At 48.3% G+C, this 27250-nt stretch overlaps 1 protein-coding gene across 2 annotated transcripts in view; it reads right to left on the bottom strand.

Moving 5' to 3' along the window:
• Nucleotides 1-27250, bottom strand: part of CABLES1 (Cdk5 and Abl enzyme substrate 1) — a 100467-nt gene that overhangs the window by 20862 nt on the left and 52355 nt on the right. Inside the window, exons 4-6 of one of the 2 annotated variants that reach the window (XM_024580173.4) lie at nucleotides 16286-16363; nucleotides 1538-1634; nucleotides 151-307 (exon numbers count right to left, since the gene is read on the bottom strand). In XM_024580173.4, coding sequence (XP_024435941.3) covers nucleotides 151-307; nucleotides 1538-1634; nucleotides 16286-16363 — 332 coding nt within the window. The remainder of the gene's footprint in view (nucleotides 1-150; nucleotides 308-1537; nucleotides 1635-16285; nucleotides 16364-27250) is intronic. The other variant, XM_053912853.2, reaches the window with a different exon arrangement.

Genomic DNA, 27250 nt, shown 5'->3' with positions numbered 1-27250 from the left:
GGCTCACCCCAAAGTCACGTCACCTGCGGGATGAGCTCATGCTCCAGGGGCCCCTGTCCTCCAGTCTGTAATGCAGGGAGACCCAAGCCACACTGTACACCGAGACACCACCTGCCACCAGCTTCCAGACCCAGCCAGGTCCCAGGTTACCTGTGTCGAGGCTCCCCTGGGTGCTGCTTGCCCGTCCTATGGAGAGGCTGCGGTGGCTCAGGTTACGGAACTGGGAGAAGGAGGAGGTGGAGTCGATGGTATTTCTCCGGGTTCCAAAGGCATTTGTGGGTAACAGAAATTGGGTGTAAGAAACAGTCTAAAAGGTGAAGACAAAAATGGCAAGTGATTTTTTCCCAGGCAATGTTAGGCTTGCCTTCTGACCAAGCTACATTGCTACCCACATTCAGGCCCACAGTCTCCTATCTGAAATTCTAAAAACAATGAGATCTGGAAAATGAAATTGTGTGCAAAACTTGTGCCAGAAGAGGCTGTCTGTGGTTTTAACTTATCCCACTTGGTGAGAATACTCAAGTTACGTGACAGAAATGTAAGTGTGTTTGATAAGAATGTGTAATCTTAGAAGCAGTTGAGATGTTGTGTAATACGTGAGGCACAAACTGTTATTACTTTTCATAAACCAGCAAGCGCAGAATTCCAGGGCACATGAGGCCCCAGGAGTCTCTGATAAGGGACCGCAACCTTTGGCAGATGCCATCCTTGATGCTCATCACTGTGCTACCCTCCCTCATTCTTGTGTAAACACCCAACCTTTAAGAATGAAAACAGAACAAGTATCTCCCTTTTCATCTGCCTGGGGAATCACGGTTCATGCACTGTGAGCTCAGGGCTGATGTCATTTGGGCACAGTGGTGACAAGCTGTCCTGGGGGGAGGGTGGCAGGGAGGTCATTCGCCACCCAGCAGCTTCACTTGTGTGCAAACTATGCTGGGACGGCTTCCCCAAAGAAACACGTGCGTGGTCTCCACTGACAGACTTTGGGAGGGTTTATGAAGACTGCCTGGATCCAGCACAAGAGGTCAAGTTCAGATTTCAACCTTCACTCCTCAGACTTCAACCCAGCAGTTGAGTAAATCATGGGTGAAAGAGGAATGTGGTAGCCCTGCGGCTCAGGGTCGCTGTCTAAGGCTGAGGGACTCTTAGCTTCTCAGGACCACAGGAAGCCAAAGTACTTTCTAGTAGTGGGAATGCTGCTTGCCGACACCATCAGTTAAAGCATATGCAAACTACCTATCATCACTCCACCCCAGAACATGCACGTGGACGTATGTGTGTGCCTGAGACACTGGTCAGCATCTGCTTCCCATTGTATAAAGCGCAGGGACAGCTGCTCTTCAATCACTGCCTCGGTGGACTTCCATCTGCAGGCGGGGGGTGGGGCAGGAAGGCTGGCGTCATGGGCCCAGGCACGTGCCCCACACTCGGCTCTGCCACCACCAGGAAGGTTCGTGGTCTGTCACACTGCTTCTGCTTCCTGGCCCTTGTGGTACTGGCATAAACTCGTTGACTGGAGGTCAGGCAGCCTTACCTTCCCGTCAGCTCCCAGCTCCACACCTTCAAGGCCAATGACCTCTTTCAAGCTCACGGCACCTGTTGATTGTCTCCCTCCATCCAACTTCAAATCCCTGGGGAGGAAAAGCCAAAGAAAAAAATGCTGTTGCTTGCACCCAAAGGAGACATGATGAAGCTTACCACATAAGACACCACAGTCACGCTGACGAAAATGACCAAAAGGCCCTGGCTGACTGGGTCTCCCTTTGTCCCTCCTTTGCGACTTGTCAGTGGCAATCTGTGCGCAGTTCCACATACTCTGATCTAAATGACATCCAAATGAACAGAGAGCCTGAAGATGAAAGTCAGGCTCAGAAGCCAGCGGATCACCGACATACCTTCCTGCTCAGCAAGGTCCCTCCTTTCTTAGCTGGTCATTGAACCACCTTAGAGGGAGCATGCCCTGGGCAGAGTGGGAAGATGGCTCTCCTGGGCTCCAGCTGCTGGCTTCTGTTTAAATCTGGGGGAGACCATCCCTCCTTGACTCCCCCTTTATTAGACAGGAGAAATCAATTCTTGTCCTAAACAGTTCTGAGATTTATTGCCAGTAATGAAAGAATTAGTTCCACAATAGTTACCCCAGCTACCTTCCCAGGCTACCTAGAGAAAGAAAATGAGTATCTTTCTATTAAAAAAAACAAAACAAAACAACTACAGTGTTAACAATAAGCACTTACAGAACACATCATAATTTACAGACTTTCACACATCATCTCTTTCATTCTTTAAGACGCCCTTATCAGGCAGGTATTTCTATTATTATTATCCTATTTTACAGATGAGAAAAACGAGGCCTAGCATAGGTCAATGGCTTGCCAAGGCCACTGGGATAGTGGTTTGTAGAGACTGGTTTTGCATCCAATGATGTCTCTAGTACATCCGGTTGCCTTGGAGATGCAAGATGGGCTGGTTGAGGCTTTGCTCAGACACGACTGCTCACATTTTCAGGGACAACTCCTCTCTCCTTACAGTGGTCCTCAAGCTTGGCTGCGTGTTGGAATCACCTGGGGACTTTTGACAGACTCTTGCTGTCCGGCTCCCAGCCCACCCATCCTGATTCGCTTGGTACTGGGAGCAGCCCGGGAGGCAGGGGTTTTAAATGTTCCTCAGGTGATTCTAAACTGCAGCCCCATCTGGGAAGGACTGTCTTCCAGCTCCTGTCTCTGCGACACAGTGCTTGTTAGTCAAAGCCACCTCAGGTCGGCAGTTTTCTTGTAGTGAGGCCTGGAGGGGCACCACACTTCGGGGTTGTCCTCTCTAAGAACTCAGGGGCTGTCTCTGATGCAGAACAAGGAAAATATAAAAAGGTAAAGGAATCAATGAAAGAGAGGGTGAAAATGGAGCCAGGTAAATGGGGAAAAGAGAGACAAGGGCTCCCCCTTCCCCCACACACCCTCTATGGAGGAACACAGGATTCTCTGATTCTGTTGAGCCATCGACCTCATCTATGGGCACGCCATGAAACTGGCTCCCTAACCCTATAATGCAGAGTGTGATTAATAACAGTTTTCGAAAGAAATGCCTAAGACCTGCACTCAGTAGGAACTGAGTTTTTAAAAAGAATTTATTTATTTATATTTTTAGAAAGAAGAGAAGGGATGAAAAAGAGAGGGAGAATAACATTGATGTGAGAGAGAAGCACTGATTGGTTGCCTCTTGTACACGCCCTGACCGGGGACTGAACCCACAACTTAGGCATGCGCCCTGACTGGGAATCAAACCAGCCACTTTTTGCTGTGTGGGATGACGCCCAACCCACTGAGCCACACCAGCTAGTGCAGGACTGCATTTTGAAGGCAGTCACCTTGGCAGGCCTCGGTTCCGCCATGCTCAGAATGTCTACGGAGCGCCTTTGGAATTGACACTAAAGTCATGCAGAAACAAACAAACAAAAAAACAATTAGCCAACCCATCCCAGTCTTCAAACTTTATAAAAACAGTTGAATCAGTGTCCCCTCCTCTCCCACTGACCAGATTGGACTATAAATGACTTCAGGCAATTCTAAACACAAACTCACCCCTTAAAGACAGTACAGAATAGGAGAGTGATGCACAGAACTGTAAACCCTTCATTAGAAGGTGCGGGTCATCCCACCAGGAGCTCCAACATGTTCTGAGCCACAGACGTGCTCTCGGGATGTGTCTGAGTTCTCCCGAGGGCGCCTCCTCTGCTGGGGACCACACCCACTGGGCACTCTGAGGACAGTTTCAGTCACATCACTTTATAAACACGCCGTGCAAACAGAAAGCCCTGCATTCCATTATTGACCTCCATCTGCAGCTGGAAGGACCAAAGGGGCTGGGGCAGAGGAGGGCTCAGCAAGGCCTCCAGAACCAGGACCACATACACCAGAGACCACCAGCCCTGATGCCCTGCCACCTGGCTCTCAAAAGACTTCCTCCAGCAATAAAGGACAGAGATGATGAATGCATCAGGGCACTAACAAGGAGAAAAGCCTACTGAGCAAGATCCAGGCAATGAGGCTAACACAGCCATGGTGGGTCAGGAGCAAGGAGCCCCACGGGGAAAAGACCAGGAGGTGAGCTGACACAAAGACAGTAGCACCCTGCATTTCATTAAAAAACCTACGGCTCGCTTCCACGGACTTCCTGCTTGCCCAAAGCCAAACCCAGCAAGCACGTGCCTCACATTCCCAGCTCCAGAACAACTGTCTCCTTGTTTCCACTTCACCAGACAGAGAATGCTATTTGGGGCTGAAGTTAATATAAAAGCAAGGAATGTATTTATGCGGTGAGAAGACCAAAAGAAATAAGGGCTATTAAAAATATAAGGAGTATTATAAGGAATATTCAAAATAGGGGTCTCCTTACACCTGAAAGTAATATAATAAAGTATGTCAATTATACTTTAGTAAATAAAAAAAAATTTTTTAAACAGTGCCTCTGGATGGAGAGCTGGCTGCAGGCCGGAGGAGTCTCAGCCCACGTTTGTATCCTGCCTACACGGTGTGTGATACGCAGAGATGCTTACACAAGGGTTCACGGAGCTGAGAGAGTCTGGCACGTTGCCTTCTCGTGGGTGTCGCTTCATAAAGACACCAGGGGACGTGGGTGTTTTCCATCGTGCCCCTTTTCACCCGTTCACTTTGCTCACAGGCTCATTGTTTCTGTGGGCGGCCCTGCTTTTGCCAACCGGCCCCTGGCTGCTGAATGTACACATCCCAGTTCACAGAAGTGAACTTACCCCACACTCCCCTTCTTGACGCTTCCTCTGAGGCAAATGGGGCCATAATGAAGAGTACATATACTTTTGGTGCTCACATCAAACCCAAGACCCCTCTCCATGAGATAAACCCCAAACCCTACCGAAAAGAAACAGGGATTGTTAGAGCTGGTGATTGTCCAAGTGCGTTAGGGACGCTTTGAACCACACTTCACAATGGGTGAAGCTTCATCACACCTAACCATGGAACTGATCTCCCGAGACTTCATGTACTGGTCTGCTCACCGCAGCTGGCTCTTCCCTTATATCACCGTACTTTCTAAATAACCAAACCGAGTAACAAAGTAAGCTAGGAGAGTAGTGGGTCCACCCTTAACTGCTACTAGAAAAACACATGTTGTTCAGGGCTCCTCACAGAACCTCCTGTGGGGAACTTCTCTGAGCTGTCCAATGTGGTAGCCGCTAGCCACAGGGGCAATTGAGTGCTTAAAGTGTGACGAGTTGACTGAGGGACTGAATTTATTTTAGTTAATTTAAATTTAAACAGCCACATATGTAGACTGGCTGCTGTATTGGACTAAGCCTTAGTGCTTACTCACCAGGACTTTAGCTACCATTAATTTATAAGATAGTCACAGACGATATATTTAGTGACTTGGACTTCATCTCCCAGGTTTCTTCCCAGAAGTGGCCAGGCCGTTTGTTCTCTGCCCGCTGTCTGAGAGCATGTTTACATCCCAGGCCCCAGCTCACCCAAGAGACTATGTTGGGAGCCCCAGGAAGTAGGAGAGAGGCAGACCCTGTGGATGGAACCAGCACAGTGGGGAGGGAAATGATGACTGTGGGGTCCACCTGCAAGTGGACCCACGACCCGCACCCCATCAGCACCCTGCGAACAAGGCTCCCAGCCATGATAAAAATTCACATCCTACAGGAGACACAGAGTAGATGGTGTTCGGAAAGGCCGTGAAGGCAGAGTGGTGCCAGAACACGCCAATGAACAATGACCAGTGTGTGCCCCCCAAATCCAAGGCATTTCAGAAGACTCTGGAAGGGTGGTGGGAGGGATGCCCAGTGATAAATAAGCCTGAATTTCCCTCTGGGAATTTGGGGCTGGGGGGCTAGTAGTTCATATGAAGTAGATTTAAAAAAAAGTAGAAATGAGACATTTCTTGCACACCAACGCTGACACACTCGTATCTGTTCCATTTGCACTTCACTGACCTGGTCATAAATGTCACAGCTGCTCTAGAAAACTGGCTCTTTCATAAGGGCGCACTTCTGCATTTTGTTCTGTCTCAGATCAGGCAGAAGTTGCCACTCATTTGGTGGATGCCCCTTTGGTGGGTTTGAAGTGAGAGGACACGCATCCATGGCCACAGTCACGTGTCCGTGGACAATGAAACTCATCTCATCTATTCCAAAACTGCCATTCTTCTAACAGTTTTTGAATCTGTGTATCTTAAGGTCCTTGGGATCTGCAAAATGTATTTTTCACAAAAAGGCTCACAAATTCCTCTAGGGTCACCCTTAGCTAAGCACTGAGGGGTTGCTGAAAACTTGGATTACCTGTCCACTTTGCTCATCATAAACCACGATTTCGCATCGTGCCACCTAGTTTACAGATGACGTAACTGCTCAGGCCTTGCATGTGAGTGCAAAGCAAGCACGAGACCTGTGGCTCCTGATGGCCCACTTTTGGGGGAGCTGAGAGGGCGGGAAGTCACCTGCAAAAAGGAACTCTGAATGGTGATGCTGATTCCCTCAGAGAGAGTGTTTAAAAAACCCAGTGGAAAAGAATGAAGCAGAAGTTCCACTGAGTAGTGATAAAACCTTGCCGTTCTTTCTAAGATCATTAAATCCTCATTAAAATGGTGAAGGAAAATAGAAGTATCTCTTTGGCTCAGATGCCGACGTTAACCCTCTAGTGCCAGGAGATCCTGGGCCTGCAGCTGAAAGTAATTAAAAGCAAACTGAAGATGGGCTTTTCAATTTCTTTGAAAAGCCTAGAAGATCCTTTTTTCCCAGATACATGTTGAGTTCAAATACTAATTTATTTATGTTCCACCTCCTTCTAAAAATGGATTGGAGGCAAGTTCAAATACCATATGTGGATATTGTCCCAAATTGTGTGCATAAAGGTTTACATGCTGTGGCTTGAGCTCAGAGATGAACACTGTTAGTTGGTTTGTAGAAAATGATCTCATTCGGGAAGATACACAGACAGGACCAGGGATCTGATTCCTTCTCTTCCACAGCCCAGACGACCCTACGGCTCACGCTTATTTTGTTACATGAGCTCATTCTCATCCTATTTAAGTTCCTTAACTTTTGCAGAGGCCATAAGCAACAAACACACTTTGAAAACCTGACACAGAGAAATTATTTTTTTTATACAAAAGTTGGGTGACGGGAGTGGGAGGGATGCGAGATAATTTAAGGAGGGCCAGGAGAGGGTGTCACAGAAGATTGGGGGGAGAGGGGATTAAAGCAGGAGATGAAAACACATTTGGGAGATAGCCAAGCAGCAGTTACACCTTTAAGCAAGAAGCAGAAATACGGTTGGCTCTTTTGGGGCGGGGTGTGAACCCATCCTTCATAGGACGGCACTGCAGTTCACTTCTGGTTGGTCTCCTTGAAAGCATGTAAATTCATGGTTGGAAACCCCCTGGACTTCTGTCTTGGTTTTGGCTCCCACAGCATAAAGCGAACGTACGTGATTTCACAGCCGTGGAGTCATCTGTCCAGAGCAGCCAGCCAGTCTAGATACCCTAGTGCCCAAAGGGGGTTACCCAAGTCGCTAGTAACCACACAATATCCAGCTCCTGATTTCATCTTGTGTAACAGACAAAATGATCTTTCATTTCCTTTTCTGAAAGCTCACTGAGCTGTAACGCATGGGACTGTTCAAACAAGATTCCCTATTAGATAACAAGAAGTTCAAGCTAAGGCCCTTTTCTAAGGGAGCTTATGGTTAATGAACCAGTATTCCTCTTAATAAAAAAAGGATATGGGATTGAAATAATCAGCTCTTAGAAAGTAGGTGAAAAAAGTGTGTGTATGACCAATTAACTAGTTTCCAGGGCTTTCTGCTTCCAAGATGGGGGTGGCCTGACTTCCTTCCATTTGCGATCATTTCTCTAATGGTGCTCTTCACTCAAGACCTTGGAACGCCAGCTGGAGGCTCCAACGGGCACTTGCTCTTTAAAGAACAACAATAGGTTGAACATTCTGATGTGCAAATAATTTAAAAGCTAATTAAATATTAACAGGATGTCCAGATCCTTAAAAAAAGAGATTTGCTACACAGAACGCAAAGTTTGAAAGCTGGATCAGGAAAGGAAATGCCACCTGTGAGCTCATTTTAATGAAGAGATTATACGTCCACTGGAACTCAACAACACAAGCATTTAAAGTCCGTTCAGAAGTCCTGCTGCTCCTGCCTCAGGTCCAGCTGCCATCATGGACTGGGTCTGCCTGCTTATGTTGGTGCCCCCCACAGTTCAGAATCAACGGGGCAAGGCCCAGGGCTGGCAGGAAAAAGTGAAAGCAGAGCAGCTTTCAGTCTTAGTCCTTCCCATCTCACACTTAGCACTTCATCATCGATGAGCCGTCCCCCAAGGGCAACTGGCAGACAATGCAGGGGCCTTAATAACGTGGCTTACACCAAAGCCTTTGTCTAAAGGCAGCTCCTATAAACAGCCTGTAACGGCATGATTCATCTGTGAGATCATTCCAGAATCTGTCTCTGTGTGGGAATATGCTTGGTGTGAGGAAAGAAACACATTTTGTCAATGTACAATTTTCCACAACAAAAAGAGGTGTTTTGGGGAAAAGCGGGTGGGAGGAAGGGAGGATGGACCTGGGCCACGGAGGGGGTGCTTCAGGCTTGGAGGCCCTAAGAATAGAAGAAGCTGTTCTCTGTGTCACAAAATGATCCACACTCAGGAAATGGGCCCAAGAGGATGACCTCATCTGCAACGCCCCAACGCCAAAAGCGGAGGACATAAACACCACATGGAAGCTGCTACTTTAGAACATGCCCCCAGAGACACCTCGGGCTCCACGGGGAAGCCATTTTCTCCATCACATGGTCTCTGATACCGTTGTCGTAAAGTAACCGAGTGACAGTCAGTCAATGAGGAACACTTATCTCAGTGGGTCGGTACCTCCCACACACACGTCATAGAAGCTATTTTTCTGGATTCACTAGCTTGGTTATTTTATATAATCCCCAACCACAAGTTAACCACTGGACTCACTCCTACTGCCTTGCAATTGGATCTATATGTCAAAAGTAGGTTTACAGCTGTGAGTACACAAAATACAGTTTATTCTTGTATTATTATTAATTATATTATTTTCCATATGAACTGTAAACCTACTTTGCCCCACCTTGTATAGACAGAAATACCTACCGATGCCCAAGTGTTTCAGGAATAAAGGACATCTGGGCACTCATGTCAGTCCCCGTACACACAGGGACAATCCTGGGACCGGCCCCCAATGTAATGCCAGCAGTCTCTCACTCACCAGTGGGCTGCATTCCAAACACTTTTGAGTTGGCCGGCTGGAACTGGGAATGCATGTTCCCACTGACACAACGTTGTAAGTGGAGGTCAGCCCCACCCAATGCCCTTTTAGCCTATAATGCAATTGAACTAGCCCAAGAGTCCAAGCAAGAAGTCTGGTCACAGGAGCAACAGGTCAGAGGGTAGTAGAGGGTGAAGAAATAGGAGAACGGTGAATCTTGGTCTGGGGCTGACCTTCAGCAGCATTTTAAAGGAGGTCAAGCTTGCACTGTTTCTTCCTCCTGCTCCAAACCTTTTCTTTTCAGGACTCCAGGATCCATCCTCCTTAGCTGCTGCAGTTTTTCACGATTTCTTTCCTCTACTTCTGAACCCACAGATTCCTTTTCAGCTCATAGGTTTTCCACTCCGGGTCCATGGCAGCCCAAAGGATGGGTGGGGGTTGGGAGGAAGGGGGGCGGTGGTCTTAGCTAGAGGTGTGGACTAGGTGTGGGGTCTGCCTACTTAGGAAAAGTCGAGAAACTTGCTTGCAACTCACTTTGTAAGCGGAGGGTCGCCAAGCCAAACCACAAAGCCACACTAGAAAAGAGAAGGCAGTGACTAATGTGGATAGAAGGCAAAAGGACTTAGATAGGCCTTGGCAACTGTCAGTTAAGAGAAGAGGAGCTGGTTTAAGGCTGGGACTCTTCCCAGAAAATGGTATAATTTACAAGCTTAATCTGAGAAGAGTGTTTACAGCTATGGGAAGGTTTGATGTTACAGTTATAGTGAAAAAGACAAGCAACATCTGTTCCTCTTCTAACTCGCTTCCATTAGCTTGTTTTAAAAGGTGGGATTTGGCCACACTTCTTCCCACCAGCAAGAAAGATCAAAACAAAACAATCACCTCTTCATAGTCCACACAAGTACGTGCACTAGGGGAAAAAAAAGACCGGAAGGAAACAGACCTACATGTTAATGATGGCTTTGTTTAGGTGAGGCTCAGTAATTTCTATCTCCCTTTTATTGTATATACTTTCCAGGTTTTCTTTAATTGGCGTGTACCTCTGAGGAAAACAATTTAAATACCAAATACATGCAGATCTGAAGAAGAATCCCCGTATTTGTAGAAATGCACAGCTGGCTAAGTCAAGAAATGCACAGCTGGCTAAGTCACTGTGAACCTGAGATTAGCTGTGTTGGAACAGATCTAGAAAGAGCAATGAAACTGCTCTTGTGACTGATCATAAATGGAACCAAAGCTGACATTTCATGGGGCGGGGTGCTGGGAGCTTTCACATGTAATGTTTCACTTAATGTTCTCAAACCCCTCTGAGGATGACATTAGAGTCAGTTGTACAGACGAGTAAGTCTGGGACCAACAAGGCTGGTTAATGTGCCAGGACCAAGGACTCTGCCTGCCTCTCAGCTCTCTCTTACGCACCCTCCTGCTCCCTGGCCTCGGATGCCCATCAGCACCGGCGGCAGGCCGGGTAAGGACTGCGGTTTCCTCGTGGGGTCACGAGGGATGGAGCACAGAGTGGGCTTCTTGTCCCCACTCCCACTTTTCTGGAATAGCTCTGTGGTTAGCTGCTTTATTTACTACTGTTCTGTGTACACTTGTGTCGGAAGAATGGTTATTTCAGCTAAAAAAAAGTCCGAAAACCACAGGACTAGACAGACTCCAAGTTCCTTCTAGAAGTCTATCCTCAGAGCTGAAGAGTGTCCCTCTCAATGCACTCGTGTGAACTGGCACTACCTGGCAAATTGTCCACATCAGGTCTCTTTCCATCACTCAGCTCCAGGACACCCCAAGGAGAAATGGCAGTGCCCTTATGTCCGGGAAGGCTTCCACATCCTCGGAAGTGGTTTTTACTCATCGAGCTCAGCCTGTAGGCCTGCAGTTATGAAGTACAGTCCGTTCCTGGTAATGATTAGTGGAACTCCAGGCTGTGTTACTGGAAAGGAGTGAGCACAGCCTGTGGCCAGTCTTCAACCCAAGCGTGCCAGTCAATCCCGCCATCGCCCCACATGTGCACTGGATTAGAATGGCCATGCTGGGACACAGAAAGGGTGGGCAGCGAGGACCAGGTTGTGTGTGTGTGCCTGTGTGTGTTAAGGAGGACCAAGGCAGGGGCTTCAATTACCCCCAGACACTGAGAAGGGCTCCAGTGACAGGATAAGGCTCCCCACTAGCGCCCACTCAGTACTGACTGGGGGAAACCACCCTCTTCTAACTCTATACTAGATTCAACCCAAAGATACCCATTGCTTTAAGCAAAAACAGTGTATGTGCAAAGAAAATCGTGTGCTGAGCTGTCCAAAACGGGGCTTTGTGTTAGGTGCATTCTGACCACATGATGCTCGGTTTTGGACGTGTTCTGACGACCTGAGTTGACTGAGTAGGTGAGCAAGCTGCTGACAGCCAGGGAACTCTGAAGGGGCTTGGACAGAGACTGCAGAAGCTGGGTGTGGCCTCAGCAGAAGTGCTGTTGTCCGAGGGTGCCCCACCCCGCCCACCAAGAGACAGGCAAGACTGAATTCCTAAAGTGAAAGAACAGGAAGAAAGGATGGCTGTTAGAAGCACCTCATTTCATCTAATGGATGATTCCATGAGAAAAGCAAACTGCAAATCAAGCAATATTTTAAGAAAATATTTTAAAATAAGAAAGCTTATTGAGAAAGAAAGTTCTTTATTTTAAACAGCTCTGTCACGAATCCTGCTGTGAAGTGGAGGGACGATTGGCACTGTGAATAATCATTCTTTAAGGCACTGTATTTTTCAGACTATAAGACGCACCCCCCCTAAATTTGGGACGAAATGGGGGTGCGTCTTATAGTCCGAATGTAGCTTACTTGGCTCGCTACAGGATTTCTGCTTTAGAGGACATTATTAAATATTTTACTACATTTTTTGCTTCAAAAATTTTTTCCCATTTTTGTCCTCTAAAACCTAGGTGCATCTTATGGTCCAAAAAATACGGTAACTGCTTTGCACACTTTCTCAAAGACAGGCATTTTTCATGCATGGTGTAAAGCCAGGAGGAAGACCCTCCCATGCCCCTAAACTGCTTCGCTGTGGTGCTGGGGGGCAGTGTGGGAGCGGCTGGGTGGGAAGGTGCAGGGGTGACACGAGCAAACAGTATTTCAAGGTCAGGAACCAGTGGAGCCCATGCACAGCCAGGTTGTCCCCACTGTGTCGACACCTAGAGAATGTGACCACCATCCTATTTTATGATTCTGTAACTCATGCCTTCCTACTTATAACTAACAAATACCCAGATGCAGAAATCACACAGGTTATTTTTCACCCAAGACTCTACCCAAAGATGCCTGGGGTTTGCTCTTGGAGGTGCTCATGCTTCAGTATAAACCAGCAACCTCCAAAGCCATCGGAAGGCCACTATCCAGCACTGTGGCCACTGAGTCCCCAGGAGGTGACCCTCCTGTGGCATGGGCACGAAGCTCTGTCATCACCCAGATGCACACCTGTCAGCTGGTGCCACTTGCTTGTCATTGGTCTCGAGCCAGCAAGCCCAGCCCCAAAAGGGTGGTGGTGAAGGGAAATACGCTACAACCAGGTGAGCATCAGTGTTTCAGGGACTGTCCCGTGGGGCAGCGGGTGCAAAGTAGAGAGCACCGCACCTCGAAGAGCCTGCAGCCAGCCCGTCTCCTGCCTCTGCCACTGCTGCAGCCTCCCATCTGTAATAAAACAATCTCCGGGAGACCTACTTTACAAGGTGGTTGTGAAGATTAAATGAGTAAATGTATACAAAACACTTAGAACAGTGCCTGGCATTCTGTAAGCATCATTTGTGTTTCAGCTTATCCTACCACCTATAGGTGTCACATTCACACAGAGCTTGACTACACGATCAGTTAACTTAAGGAAATATGCTCTATTCTCAAATATCTGTCTCTGTAAGTCAAGACAGGGAGGAACAGTTTGGAGGCCAGGCCAGTTAAGCAATCAGGAGTGGGTTTCAAGCAGAAGTTCTAAAAATAACTTTGTGAATAACCCTATGGTCAGCTTAGTATAAATCTGGGGGCCCATACAAAATGACCCCAAACTTTTCATTGTTCTTAACCCTGGGTTGATTAAGTCCCAAAGCCAATTTCTACCTAGGAGGCAGGCAGGGATGGTAATGTGCTTCGAGGGCTAGGGAGGATAGTAAGACTTTACATAGCAAACACTTGGCTTTTACTGAGGAGTGCAGATTATTGTAAATGCGGACATTGATAAAGATTTGGGGGTAGTTAAAGCGTTCTGCAGTGCTTCTTGGCCCCTCCTCCCCTGAGGTTGTCTTGGCCTGGTAGTTTGCATGTCTGGCTTCCTTGCTGGATGATATGTTTGTGGAAAGCAGTTCTCACTCATCTCTGCACCTCCCAGGCTCCACCAGGGCCTTGCTCATCGGGGGCAGAAGATCCAGCTGAATGACCAAATGCGCAAAGGAATGAATGAATGAACGGGGAAACCTCTCCTAAGAGTGGCCTGTTCTGCTTTGCTTTAAGCAAAAACAGTATATGTGCAAAGAAAGTTGTGTGTTTTGCTGCTCAAAATGGGGCTGTGTGTTAGGTACAGATGTCAGGAGCCTAAATGAGCTCAGTTTAAAACCAAGAACAAAGCTTTGGGGTGAGGGAGGGAGTGCGGGCAAGGCAGGATTGAAAGCGGGACTTAGGAAGCTCCAGGGCAGCACGAGAAGCCAGAAAGCCAAACCGGAAAGAGATAAGGTCATCCTGATAGATGCTTTCCATGTAAAGCAGGTTCAAGTACACAGTGGATGAACTTTTGAGTTTCCTGTTTTTAAAACTTTCTTGGGATGAAGTTGGAACTGTACATTGACCCACCAGCAGGGAGGTTTGTGTGTGTCTGGAATAATCAGGCACATGCGGCCTAGTCCACGTGCAAAAGTACACAGAAATCCGGGAGCTGGAAACCCCAAAGTCAGCAGTTTGGGGCGGCCAGAGTCCTCGGTTCTGGTGTGCAGGCTCTGCGGGGGAGTGGGTGAGCTTCACCCCCTGGGCCTAAGGGCCCGAGCTGCGCAGCAAGAAGCCACACAACGTCATCTCTAAAATCCTCCCCCACCTCCCGATATTCTATGACTCTGTCCTGGTCATAGAGACAGCTTTAGCATAAAAGTAGAGGCATTTTCCACAGCGAAAATGTATCAGTTGACATGTACGTGAACTAAAGTAGTTTAAAATATATATGTATACGTTTACTAGCAAAAATTTTTATCATTTGGGCATAGCTGTTTCCCAATAATTAGTTTAAAAAATCATTAATTATGATAATGGCAGTTATTCATAAGTATGAAAACTGCCCATTACAAATTTTAAAAAGTAGAACATTCCTTAACCCCGCTGCTGAGTTACAACATTTTGAGTTGTGCTCACAGTTTATTACATGAAGAATTAAGTAGCAAACACTGCCAAAACGAGCATGTTCTGATCCCTGTTAGGTATTATAAATAGACTCTGACTATGTGTTTTACTACAGAAAATTAACTTTTCTGCATCTTGGTTCCCTCATCTATAAAAGCTGAAAGAGTGGTGACTTGGAGTGTGTTCATGTCCAAGATGTAAAAGGTTACAATCCCTCACACTCATTTTGCTTTTTCACCTGGGACAAATGGGAGAACAGATAAATCTACTAACAGTGCTCCAGGTGACCCATCCTGGAATACAGTGGGCCTCCCTTATCCATGCTTTTGCTTTCTGCACTTCTAGGTAGCTGTGATCCAAAAATATTAAATGGGAAATTTCAGAACTAAGCAATTCCTAAGTTTTAAACTGTGTGCTATGCTCAGCAGCATGATGAAATCTCACGTTGTCCGCTCCACCCCGCCCCGGACGTGAGTCATCCCTCTGTGCGCAGCGTCTCCAGTCGCCAGGCTGTCCTCTCCCCGCCCGCCAGTCACTAGGTAGCCATCTTGGTTGTCTGGTCCACTGTCCCACTATCACAGTGCCTGTGTCAAGGGGCCTTTATTTTACTTAATAATGCCACATCTGCATAACTTTTATAAAGGGTAGTATATTGTTGTAACTGTTCTATTTTATTATTAGTTATTGTTGTTAATCTCTTACTGTGCCTAATTCATAAATCAAACTTTATCACAGGTGTGTATGTGTAAGAAAAAACACAGTATATACAGAGTTCTTTACTATCCCCAGTTTCAGGTATCCACTAGGGGTCTTAAAACGTATCACTCACCTGGATGTGGGGGACTAACGTAAATGGTGAATCAGCGCCAGGGGCCGTACTGCCCGCTTGTGGGGCAGTGGTCATGTGTGGACAGGGTGCGGCTGTCACAACAACCACAGGCCAGAGCCAACATCCTTCAACATGCCCAGCATTCTGCCCCAAAGGTCAGCAGCCCCTGACAACCAGCCCCAGGGTGAGGGGCAGGGAGCAAGACTCAGAGAAGGAAATGAAGGCAGAGCTCGGAGATGGGGGATGGGGAGGGGGAGGCTTTGCAGTCATAGCCTCACTTACCTACTTTTTTCCAAAGCAAAAGGAGGGCGCTTGTTGATCCAGAGAAGTGATTGTTCCTCTGGCCTGTTGCAAATCACCTAAATCTGCTCCTGGTACCACTCTGCGTTGATATTTGCTCTGGCTTGCTGGTCAGTTTCCAGCCCCAAGGCCAAGATACAAAGAGGCAAGATTGCCCAATGGTTTGTAGAGCTCCTTTCCTGACCTACCTTTGTCCAAACGCTGCCATGGCCCCGTGGAATGGGGTGGGCCCTCTACTGCTCTTGCTTTACAGTGTGGACGACATGACAAAATGCACATTGAGCAAGAGCTGGCAAATATGGTGAAGATACACGTTCGTGCGCACGCATGAAATAACAAGGGCGCTTTCTGGCTGAAAACAAGGTAGGAACTTTTTTTTCTTTCAAGTGTGTAAATACCGAATTTCCAGCATCAGAGCAAGGCAAGTGTTTTTGGGATGGGAAGGGCAGCACATCATTACACACAGGGGGTCACAGCCTTCCACCCAGAGAGCTACACAGCAAGCATGCATATACATACCCGGCGTGGGCGCTGTCGCGGTATGGCAGCACTGAAAATATACTACAGAAGGATCTTCTGCCACTGATAAGGACTATTCTAAAAAATAACAAAAGAACAAACAAACTAAATGCAAAAACTTTTAAATTAAAAAAAAAATCTCTAGCAATTAAGCATTCATGGAATTCACAGCAGTATTTGCACACTCCCACCACCTCCTCTGACAGATGGTACTCCGAGCTCCTTGCCAAATGCAACCTCAGCACAGCAGCACACGCTGCCTCTCCTTATCCAAATGGTAACATGCGAGACACTGGCGAGGGTCTCTGTCGAGTATACACGAATCCTCTCTCCCGTGAGATCTGCTGGCCGTGGGCTACACGTGCAAGATGGAGAGACACAGCTCCGGGTCCCGTGCACCCAGGGTCGAGCCAACCTCGGGCCACATTTAAACCACTGATTTCTACTCTACAGTACACAGTGCGAGAGCAATGGTGCCAGAAAGCATTAAGTAGGAAAGACACTCAGATGCCGTTATGATCATTAGGGTTTTTTTTAAATATGCTGGCAGCGTGTTAGGTTCTGAGAATAAATCGAGGGAACAATTACATAATCAGTCCTAGCCTCCATTCCTGCTATAAAGATACCACTGGAAATGGTTCTACATGATGCTCTTATGCAATCAAAGGCCATTTAAAAAAACATTAAAAAAAACCTCTCAAAAGTACTTATCCTGGCATCTGAGAATAACATTTGCGAAAGAGAATTACTGATGGAAAAAAAATGGAAAAACAGCATTCTTCAGTGCGATGGCAACGGGACAGCATGGACTTTTGTGATCTTTTCTTTCAATAATCGTGATAATACAACCGGGGAGAAACAGCACTACTAATTCCATTGAGGTTTGGGGATTCTGTCCTTTGTTTTAAAACTGTGATATTAAGTTGTTCACCGGCTCAGGATAAAGTCAGATTCCCTGTCCTGGCAAATGGGCCCTCTGTTTTCCAGCTTTCTCCTCTCTGGTCTTAACACACGGTGTTTCTTCCTGTGCCCTACGAACCATCACACTAAAGCACTTGCACTTCCCACCTTAAAATCCCCTGCTGTTTCGCACCTCTGTCCTTTGCATGCAATTTCTTTTGCCTATTGCGCCTACGTGGTGCGCTTGGTGAATTCCTATTTATGCTTCAAAGGCTAGTTCAGAAAGTCACCTCCCCAGGATGCATTCCCCCTTCATTGAGTTACTCATTCCCTTTTTTTGGGAGCTGCTTCCGGTCCTTATTTCCATTTCAGGAGAGGACTGATCACAAGGCTGCTCATTTTGCTGCTCTCCTCTTCTAGATGACAGTCCAAGGCTTAGCATGTGGCAGCCCCTCCATAAACACAGTCTGGGCAGCACTGTGCTTCGGAGCAGCACCCAAGTACCCGTCACGGGGGGGACAGGACTGCAGCTGCCTGTTTATTCCACAGGGATTCGTGTCCACAGTGGCTGACAGGACCAAAGCCACACTCCCAGCTTCAAGTACCACTGTGGATACCTTCGTATGACTCAGGCAGCTTACTAGCTCTTCTGAGCCTCAGTTTCCTCATATAAAAAATAGGATAAAATTAGTAACTGTGTTACTGGAATGTTGCAAAGAGTAAATGAGAGTACAGGACTGCCTTCGGAACTCTGCAAGTACATGCATTCAGTGGATAGGAACTACTGAATGCTTTCAGTGGGGACTGCCTTCTTGGGTTGAGGTAAGTTTTACCAGCATAGTACTTAGATGGAGAACCTCTTCGACCTCTGTGCTGAAACACACAGGCCTGCTCAGACATGCTAGGCCGTGCTCTAAGGGTGGCTGAAGGACGACATGCATAGCCTGTCCACAAACATAGAGCATGCACACAGAGGTGCCTCTCCCCTCTCAAGGGAGGTATTTCTCATCAGACTCTGCAGCCGAAGCCCTGGTCACTTTTGCAGGGTCATGGCGTCCTGGCCAGAGTGGACTGCCAAAGCCTGAAGGCCAAGGGTTAAGTAAATCGTGAGCACACCAGCCTGCCAAACACCAGCCTGGCTCCCTGGTCTCACTCATGGAAACCAGCAACAGAGCTGACGCTGCCATGCCCGTGTCAAGTCACTTCAGCAGACGTAATAATAGCTAATACTTAGTAAGCAAGTGGGTGCCAGATTCTAAACACTTTACCTAAGGAAACACAAGCAAGTAATGTGATGAAAGTGACGCACTAGCAGGCGCAGCTGGCCATGGACTTTACCCCCCCTATGTGTGCTGATGCTTTGCTCTTCTCTAATTCTGCAAAGTCTGCTCCTGTGGGTTGCACTGGGCACACTGGACCCCAGGAAGTCTTCCTTCACCCAGCTTTCTGAGGGTGAGTTCCCAGCCTTGTCTGCAGGTCACCAGCCCAAGCATGGAGTCGGGACAGAGGGTGACCGATCACAACAACAGCCATGACATCAGAGCTGCTGCAGCCCTGGGTGCCTCTGTATTCCCACTCTGCTCGGCCTGGGCCCCTTTCCAGATGGAAGGATGGAGGTTCTCCACACCTACTCCCACCCCCAAACCCTGCAGTCCACCCAGGAGAAAAACCTGGAATGCCTCCTTCTTCCCCATGTCACTCGACATCCACGTCTTCTGCAACACAGAGGAAGGAATGTGTTGAACAAACTCATCTGGCTTAGCGTACTGACTTTTTGCTATTTAGTGCTAATGTGTCCTTCCTTCCCACACACTGAACTTGTTTGGACATTTTAATAGAACAAGAAAATGAGACTATAAATGCCTGTGAAATGTAAGCATGCTTTCCAAAGTTTTAACCACAGTGTGTCCATTAGTAAATGAGCTGCATTGTTCTGCTAAATGACTGCTTGCACTGTGTGGTCCTCGCCAGTTAGGTCTAGGAGAGGTTGACAACATGAGTCTCCTGCAGAAAAACATGTTATTCTAATGTACAGGTCAAGTTTAGCATCTATGAATATCGAATGCTTCCCAGCAATTCTAGTGGGGTTGGTACTTCTCCGGTTGGCCATTCTCAAGCAGCTGGGTGTGGGATGAGTCAGCAGGGAGCACCACATCTCTGGGCACTTTGCCTCCACTCTCAGTCTCTGCCATCCCATAGCCTATCACTTTCTGCAAGGATGAGAGGGGCAATTCAGAGCAGAGATGCGCCTACCAGCCTCACAATGGGTCTGCAGCAGTTCAAGACACAAGGAGCTGGAAATAGCTAACAGAGCTGCCGAGAACACATCCTACATTTTTCCTGAAGTAGCTGTGGAATCTGGGAGGGATGTCAGGCCTTAGCCAGAGAAGGCAAATATCAACATGTGGCAAGCTTGAGTCTTCTGCTTCCTACACCGGCAATTCTGAGCAGTGTGAATCTAAAGACCAACCACGGTGTCCAGAACCTGGAGGGTTCGTGTGAATTTGCAGCTTTGCTCTTTATGAGCATCAGGGACAGGCACAAGAAAATCAGATTCGTTGGCCTCCTCTGAGCGCTTGTGCATTTGCGAAAGAAGTAGATCAGAGGCTAGTGAAGATGATGTAAGACAGCCAAACGCCACTTCCAATGGGCTCTGAGACCTACCACCTCCATGTCTTCACCCCCAGCCACTGCAGCCACCGCCTTCACGCCTCCATGGCATGCCACAGCCCACACAATTCTCCCCATGTGACACTCGGGGATTCCTTGGAGTCAAGGTGACCAGAAAGCATGACACAAAAGATTATGACTTCAAAAGAAGAATTAACTCCAGAGAGACAGGTCTTTAGGGAAATAAAGATCACATTTCCATACACAAGAATCTGTCAGAGGAGGGGAAAAAAGGTGAAAGAGAAGGCTCCGCAGTACAGTCGCCCACATGGACAGGGCTCCCCCTGGATCCGCAGCGTTTTCCAAACCCTTTCAGGCAGCACTGAGCATGTTCTGCAGCTGGAATACCGGCTAACTTTCTTCTTCATAAGCCTGGCCTCACTTCCGTGCTTAGGAAAGTGCTTCTGGTATGAGGGAACTTGCAGCTTCAGGCCACAAAGCTGGGGCTCTGCCGACAAGACGCCGGGGTGCTCAGAACAGCCAGGAAGGGCAAGAGGGTCCCCACAGTTGACAGAACGCCGCAGACCACTTTCACTAAATCTGTTTTCAACCCCTCAGCCTGGTGCTGACAATGTCTGAGCAGGCAGCGTCCAGAGCCATCCAGGACTCTTAAGTGCTCGCTCTTCCGCCAAAAACTGGCGTCTTGTCCTATTTCCAAAACCCTGAGGAGTCTCTCTTGGCTGTGAGAAGGTCTGAGCTCTTCCAGGTGGAATATTCCATTAGACCAGAAATATTCTCTTAAGGACATGAAAATAAGCAACCAACTTCAAAGTTAGAGCAAAGAAAACCACATTCACAGCAATGGCAGCTGAGTATAACGATGTGTGAACATGGCCCAGGGGTGTCCAGGGGCTGGGGGATCCACATTAAGTACTGGGCATACAGGTAGAAATGCACTAATTCTGTAATTCATTCCCTACGTGCCCAGGAAGTAGAAAAGAACACACTTAAAAATACTGGTGTCATGGGCTGAACTATGTCCCCTAAAAAGACATGTTGAAGTCCTAACCTCCCAAACCTGTGAATGGGGCTTTTTTTGGAAATAGGGTGTTTGCAGATGTAATCATGTTAGGATGAGGTCATACTGGGCTAGGGCAGGCCTCAGATCCAATGACTGGATATATGGAGGACAGCGACGTGGAGAAGCCCAGGCACACACAGAGGGGAGGAAGGCCACGTGATGAGAGAGGTAGGGGCTGGAGTGATGTGGACAACAGGCAAGGACGTCATCGATTGTCGGCAGCCATCAGACACTGGAAGAGGCCAGAAATGATGCTCCTTTAGAGTTTTCAGAGGCTGTGTGACCCTGAAGACACTTTGGCTTCTGACTTCTGGACTCCGGAGCTACAAGAGGGCACATTTTGTTGTTTTAAGCGACCCCGTTTGCGGTACTTTGTCGGGCAGCCGTAGGAAGCAAGCACAGCTGGCACGTGGTCACTCCTTCCCAGGGTCGCTCAGTTTCACACATCACCCGCTCAGCAGGTGCTCCGTGCGCTCGCGCTGCACTGCTGGTGCACGGAGACGGTAGTATTCCCGTGTACGGAGCTGGGAGGAGGGAAGGAGCCTGTGGAGTGGAGGGACCCAGAGGCCTGAGCAGGTGGGCCTGGAGCCTGGGGCGGGCGCTTGGGATCTGGGCCAGGTCCTGGAGGAGGAGTAGGATCCCAACAGGGAACGGAGGGCCCAGGATGAAGGGAAACGTGACCAACACAGTGCTGAGTGAGGCCGCACAGGGCGTCAGAGTGAGGGGGCTGAGAGCATACAGCTGGCACAAATCAGGCAGGAAAATGCTCCTGCAGATCTATGCTAATAGCCACAGGTCCAAGTTGTGGCACTGCCGTCAGGGGGAGGTGTATCAGGACTGCTCGTTGCACCGCCGTCCCCACGGCCACTTCCAGGACGGCTAAGATTACTACTAGGACAGTACAGGCCTTCCCTGCCTGCTGAAGGGGACCTTATCCTACAATGCAGGGGGTGGAGGGAGACTTCTGAGAAACAAGTTATATTCCTCTCCTCTTCCCTCCCTTCCACAGATATTTTCTGAGCACGCACTCTGTGCCTGACAGGGTGCTGGAGCTGGGAATTGGATACTGACCTGCACAGACAAGGGCTCCATCCTTACAAAGCTCGTGGCTGGGTGGGAGACATTCACACAGGGGTGTGATTGGTCGGGAGCAGCAGAGGGCACTGTAGACAGAGCACATCAAGGGGCAGCTAACCTGGCCTGAGGGAGGCAAGGTGGGCTCCCTGGAGGAAGTGACAGCCTAGCTGAGGCAGGAGGGATACATGGCAATGAGGCTACAAGCAGAAGATGCAGTGGCAGAGGAATGGGTATGAGTCAAGGCTGGGAGGAGAAGGAGCAGAAGGCCTATTCAAGAACTTGAGCACGCAATAAAACTCTCTTCCTGAGTCTCTGTAATCAGTTTGACCAACACCCACGGCACACTCCGGCCCAGGCTGGAGGCTGTTCTCTAGAATACTCGCAGTGAGTCCAGCACTTCTGCGTGACAGATATACGTGACCCCAAAATGTTTCCACCAGTTGTCCTCGTTACTCACACTCGATCTCTTTCAGGAAAGACTGCACAAACTACTGAGATGTGGGGGGAAGGGAGAAATGCTGTTTCTACAAAGAACAGTGCCGAATGCTTTAGAAAATAGTCAAACAAGGCAAGTCACTCCCCCCAAATTTGCATTTGAGGTATGGGAAGAAAAACTTGTAAAAACCCAGAAGAATTTTGCAGTTAGACTCCTTGGTCACTTGTCGAAGTCCAATCTGGACATGGCAGCAGTGGGCAGGTGAGATGACACGTGAGGCTGATGCCACGGGACGGACCCTGTGGGTGAGCCTATATGCAAAGTAAAGGCCTGGCATCAAAAACCTCCTCAAAACAAAAAAACAACTGTTGCCCTGGCTGGTGCGGCTCAGTGGATTGAGTGCCAGCTTGCGAACCAAAGGTCACCAGTTCAATTCCCAGTCAGGGCACATGCCTGGGTTGTGGGGTGGAGGGGCGTGTGAGAGGCAACCACACATTGATGTTTCTCTCTCTCTCTCTCTCTTTCTGCCTCCCTTCTCCTCTCTCTAAAAATAAATAAAATCTAAAAGAAAAAACAACTACAATAAAACCCCCTGTTTAATGAATGATCAACAATATGCCTTAAGTTAAAGCACACAATTTAAACTACGTATGTAATTTTTGTGGGTATTTTTTTCCAGTGCTTACTAACCTCTCCCCCTAACCAAGCAATTACTGTAAATAATTCAGCATAGCTGGAGGTGGCTCGGGGGTGGAGGAGTGTAGACACCGGCGAGGCTGGCAGGCCAGCTCCTGAAAGGCCACCTGAGCCTGGGAGGGAGTTGGTCCAGGGGCTCAGGAGGCCTGGGACTGGTTAAGGTGGTGACAGTGACTGAAGCCATGGTGTGGATGAGCTTCCCCAGCGACAGGGAGTGGAGGGAGAAGAGGCAAGGGACTAAGGTAGCAGAGTTCACAGTTGTAGTGAGAGAGGATAAGGGAGTGTGTGAGTTTGCTGGGGCTGCCACAGCGAAGTGCCACATGCTGAATGGCTTACACATAGAAATGGACTGTCTCACAGTTCTGGAGGCCAGAAGTCCCAGTGCAAGATGTTGACAGGGACCTCTGACGGACGCTATAGGGCTATAGGGCAGGATCTGTTCCAGCTTCTGGTAGTACCTAGGCTTGTGACAACACAGTGCCAAGCTTCACACGGCCACATGGCATTCTGTGTGTATGGGGGAGGTATCTACATGTCTCCCTTTTATAAGGACACCGTCATATAGGGGCCAAGCTTGCTCCAGGATGATGTCATCTTAACTAATTACATCATGACTTTATATCCAAATAAGGTCATATTCTGAGGTAGTAGGGGTTGAGACTCAGTGTAAGATTGCGGGGGACACAATCCAGGAGGCAGCAAGCTGAGCGTGCTGTCACAGAAGTGAGGAGGTCCCCTCTTGAGTCCTCTCCTGCTTGCTCTTCCGGAAAAGCACTGGTGGCTGGTTCCTGCGGTGAGGCCCTGGCCCCGAGTGGACTGCCACTTTGTGTCTGGCTTTTTTCAGTCCCCACAATGTTTCCAAGGTTCATAAAGTTTTCATGGTTTTCTCAGATTGCTGCACACCACCGGTGGGGACCGAGGTCTGGTCTCCCCCAGGCTACCAGGCCTGAGAACTGAAATAGAACCGCCAAGGGAGGACTCTGTCCAAACCCTAGACCTTCCCTCGTGATTTGTTTTATTTCCTACATGTTGCACAGGTTGAAAAGAAGCAACAAGCACATGTAGTCTGCAAGCTTCTCAACAGCGTCCATCTGCACGGGCGAAGCAGACCACAGTCCTCTGCTCGGCGCCCTCATAGCTTGCACCTCACTCACAGTAAAAGCACACACCTTCACAATCCACCCTCCCACGGCTCTTCAGGACTCACCTCCTTCGCCTCCTCCTCCATCCACACTGGCCTTTCTATTGTTCCTTAGGCACACCCCATACTTTCTGGCCTCAGAGGCTGTGTGACTGCTGTTCCCTCAAACTTGAACGTAATTCCCTGCACAGGGTTAGTTCCTCGCCTCCCTCAGACCTCTGCTCAAAGGAAGCCTTGGCCCGCCACAGCTCTGCCTCCAACCCCACGGCCGCTTCAGTTTTCCTCCATGGCAGACCTGCCCCATCTCTGACAGGGTATGTTTACTTGTTTGACGTCTGCCTTCCCAAGCCGCCCCTGACTCCTCGCAGCAGGGCCTTTGTTTGCTTTATTCACAGACACACCCATCCCCTCACTTAGGACCCGCAGAGCTGAATGGATGAAACGCAGGTGTCACTGCACTCTCCATAGTTCAGGAACTGCTTTATCAGGACTTTCTCTCTGCACACAGGTCTCCTTCCAGAAAAATGGTCGTTTATACACAGGTGGTTCAGTGAACTGAGACAGAAGGTCTTCCCTCCTGCCTTCCCCAGGGGAGGGGCTCAGAAAATCTGAGTCCGCTGCAACAGGGCCATCCCAACACAAATCCAGTGTCTTAAAACACAACCCTCACGCTGATCAAAACACGAGGGACGGAACTGACCCCTGCTGGGTGCAAAGTGGCAACGTGTCTGTGACAGGACAGGCTGACCAGCTCAGCCTGTAGTTACACCTACAGAGGAGTAGTTTCACCTCTGGAACACACGGCTGATCTAAATTCCAAGATGTTTTTTCACATGAGCTCCTGAAAAGTCTCTATCCTGTGCTGTAAATCATTTATCCCTGCTGAATTTAGTCTCGGTGCTCTGGGCCTCGGTTTCCAGCTGTTGGAGTGACTGAGGGCTGGCTCCCCTTGTAACACACCATCCTCCCCCTCAGCGTTGGCTCTTCCACGAGGCCCGCCGCGAGGCTTACGGCCTTCACTCCAAAGACGAGATAATGCTCGAGGCAAAACCATGGGCTATTTTTCTTAAACTCCCCTTCGGGCTTGAGACAATTGGCTAACACATTTCAGCGGCCTGCAGGTTCTGCAGCCTCACCACCGCCCAGCCCCCTGTTCATCTTTCCACCCACGGGGATTCGCTGTGATGAGGAGCAGTCTGACGTGCTGCTCAAATCCACGGCATGTCCACCGCAGCCCCCTATTTACTAACCTAGTTATCCCATCGACAAGCAGATGGAGTGAACGTATCTGCTCCTCAGGGAAGTCATATTGATTGTTAGCAACCTCCACTCTTTCCTAAAAGCACCCAAAACACCTGTTCAACCATCTAGTCTGGAAGTCTGCCCGCGATCAGCTCTGGGCTTGCTAGTCTGCAATTGTTAGAACTTACTCTCTGCTATTATGTTCTCTTTTTGACTTTTTTAAAGGCCATATTTGTCGAGCATTCAACTTAGAACTTTGATTCTCCGTGGAGTTTTAATGACTGCTTGTATGTCTAAATTCTTTCTACTCCCTGGGATCAAGTCCTGAAGACTGAACCTCACTTAAAAGGCTTCTTCACTCATGTACCCCACAAACGCTCATGGAGCACCCACTGTGTGCCCCGCCCATCAAGTATCCCACAAACACTCATGGAGCGCCCACTGTGTGCCCTGCCCACCGTTTTGTTTAAAGTCTACAGTTCTACTCGTTAGATAATCTAAAACTAGGCCAAAACCTGACATTTAGTCTCTCCTTACACTGTCAACCCCTAGAAACTCATCATCCCCTCCATCCGTCTCCTGACTGTGGACTTAAAAGCCCCATGGCTATTAGTGGAATTTTATTTATTCATTGGAATGAAGTATATATAACAGAAAATATGCCATTTAGCCACACTTAAGTGTACAATTCAGTCTTATTAAGCACATGCACAATGCTGAACAACCATCACGACTATTTCCAAAACTTTGCCTTTGCCCCACGCAGAAACTCTACAACCAGTAAGCAACAACTCCCTTTATACCCCGGCTCTGGTAACCTCTCATCTGCTCTGTGGATTTACCTACTCTGGGTATTTTGTGTAAATGGAATCCTGAAATATGTGACCTTTTGTGTCTGGCTTATTTCAGTCAACAGAATGCTTTCAAGGTTAATACACAGTGTAGTATGTATCAGCACCTCTTCGCTTTTTGTGGCTGCATGATATTCCCTTGCGTGTATGCCACATGTTGTCTATCCATTCATTTGCCGATGGACAGTTGGGTTGCTTCCACCTTTTGCTATTGTGAATGATGGTACTATGAACATTGGCTACAAGGATCTGCTTGAGCTCCTCTTCAATTACGTTAGGTATGCGCCTAGCATGGGAATTGCTGGGTCAGATGGTAATTTTATGTTTAACTGTCTGAGGAACTGCGGAACTATTTTCCACAATGGCTGCACCACTTTACATTCTCATCAGCAAAGTACAAAGGTTCCAATTTTCTTTCCTTTCTATCAGCCTTTGGTTCATTCTGGACTTGAGTCTTCCTCACAGTATTCCCACATGTTTGCCATTCTTTTATCAGTCCTTGGCCTTACGCTAATGATTATTAAAAATCAGAATTCAGTGCAGAGTGTTCTCAAAATCCACTACAACATGCTGTCTTACAGTGTATGACTTTTAATTCCCCACCCCTCCCTTCAAGTATGAGGAGGAGCTTTGGAATCTGATGCCCGGATCTACAGTCCACCCCCCACTTTCTGGCTCCGTGTTCCAGTTTCCACCTATGAAAATCGAGGTGAGGAGTGCATTAGTTTCCTATGGCTGCAAATTACCACAAAGTTAGGGACTTCAAGTAACACAAATTTATTTTCTTCTAGTTCTGGAGGTGAGGACTCCGAAAGGGGTCTCACGGGGCTAAAGTCAAGGGGTAGTGGGGCTGGTGCCCACTGCAGGTTCTCGAAGAGCATCTTGCCGTTTCCAGCTTCTAGGGGTTGCTACATTCCGTGGCCCATGGCCC

Source organism: Desmodus rotundus, chromosome 10 (genome assembly GCF_022682495.2).
Source record: "Desmodus rotundus isolate HL8 chromosome 10, HLdesRot8A.1, whole genome shotgun sequence".
Lineage (NCBI taxonomy): Eukaryota > Metazoa > Chordata > Mammalia > Chiroptera > Phyllostomidae > Desmodus > Desmodus rotundus.
This window is presented reverse-complemented; position numbering and strand designations above follow the sequence as displayed.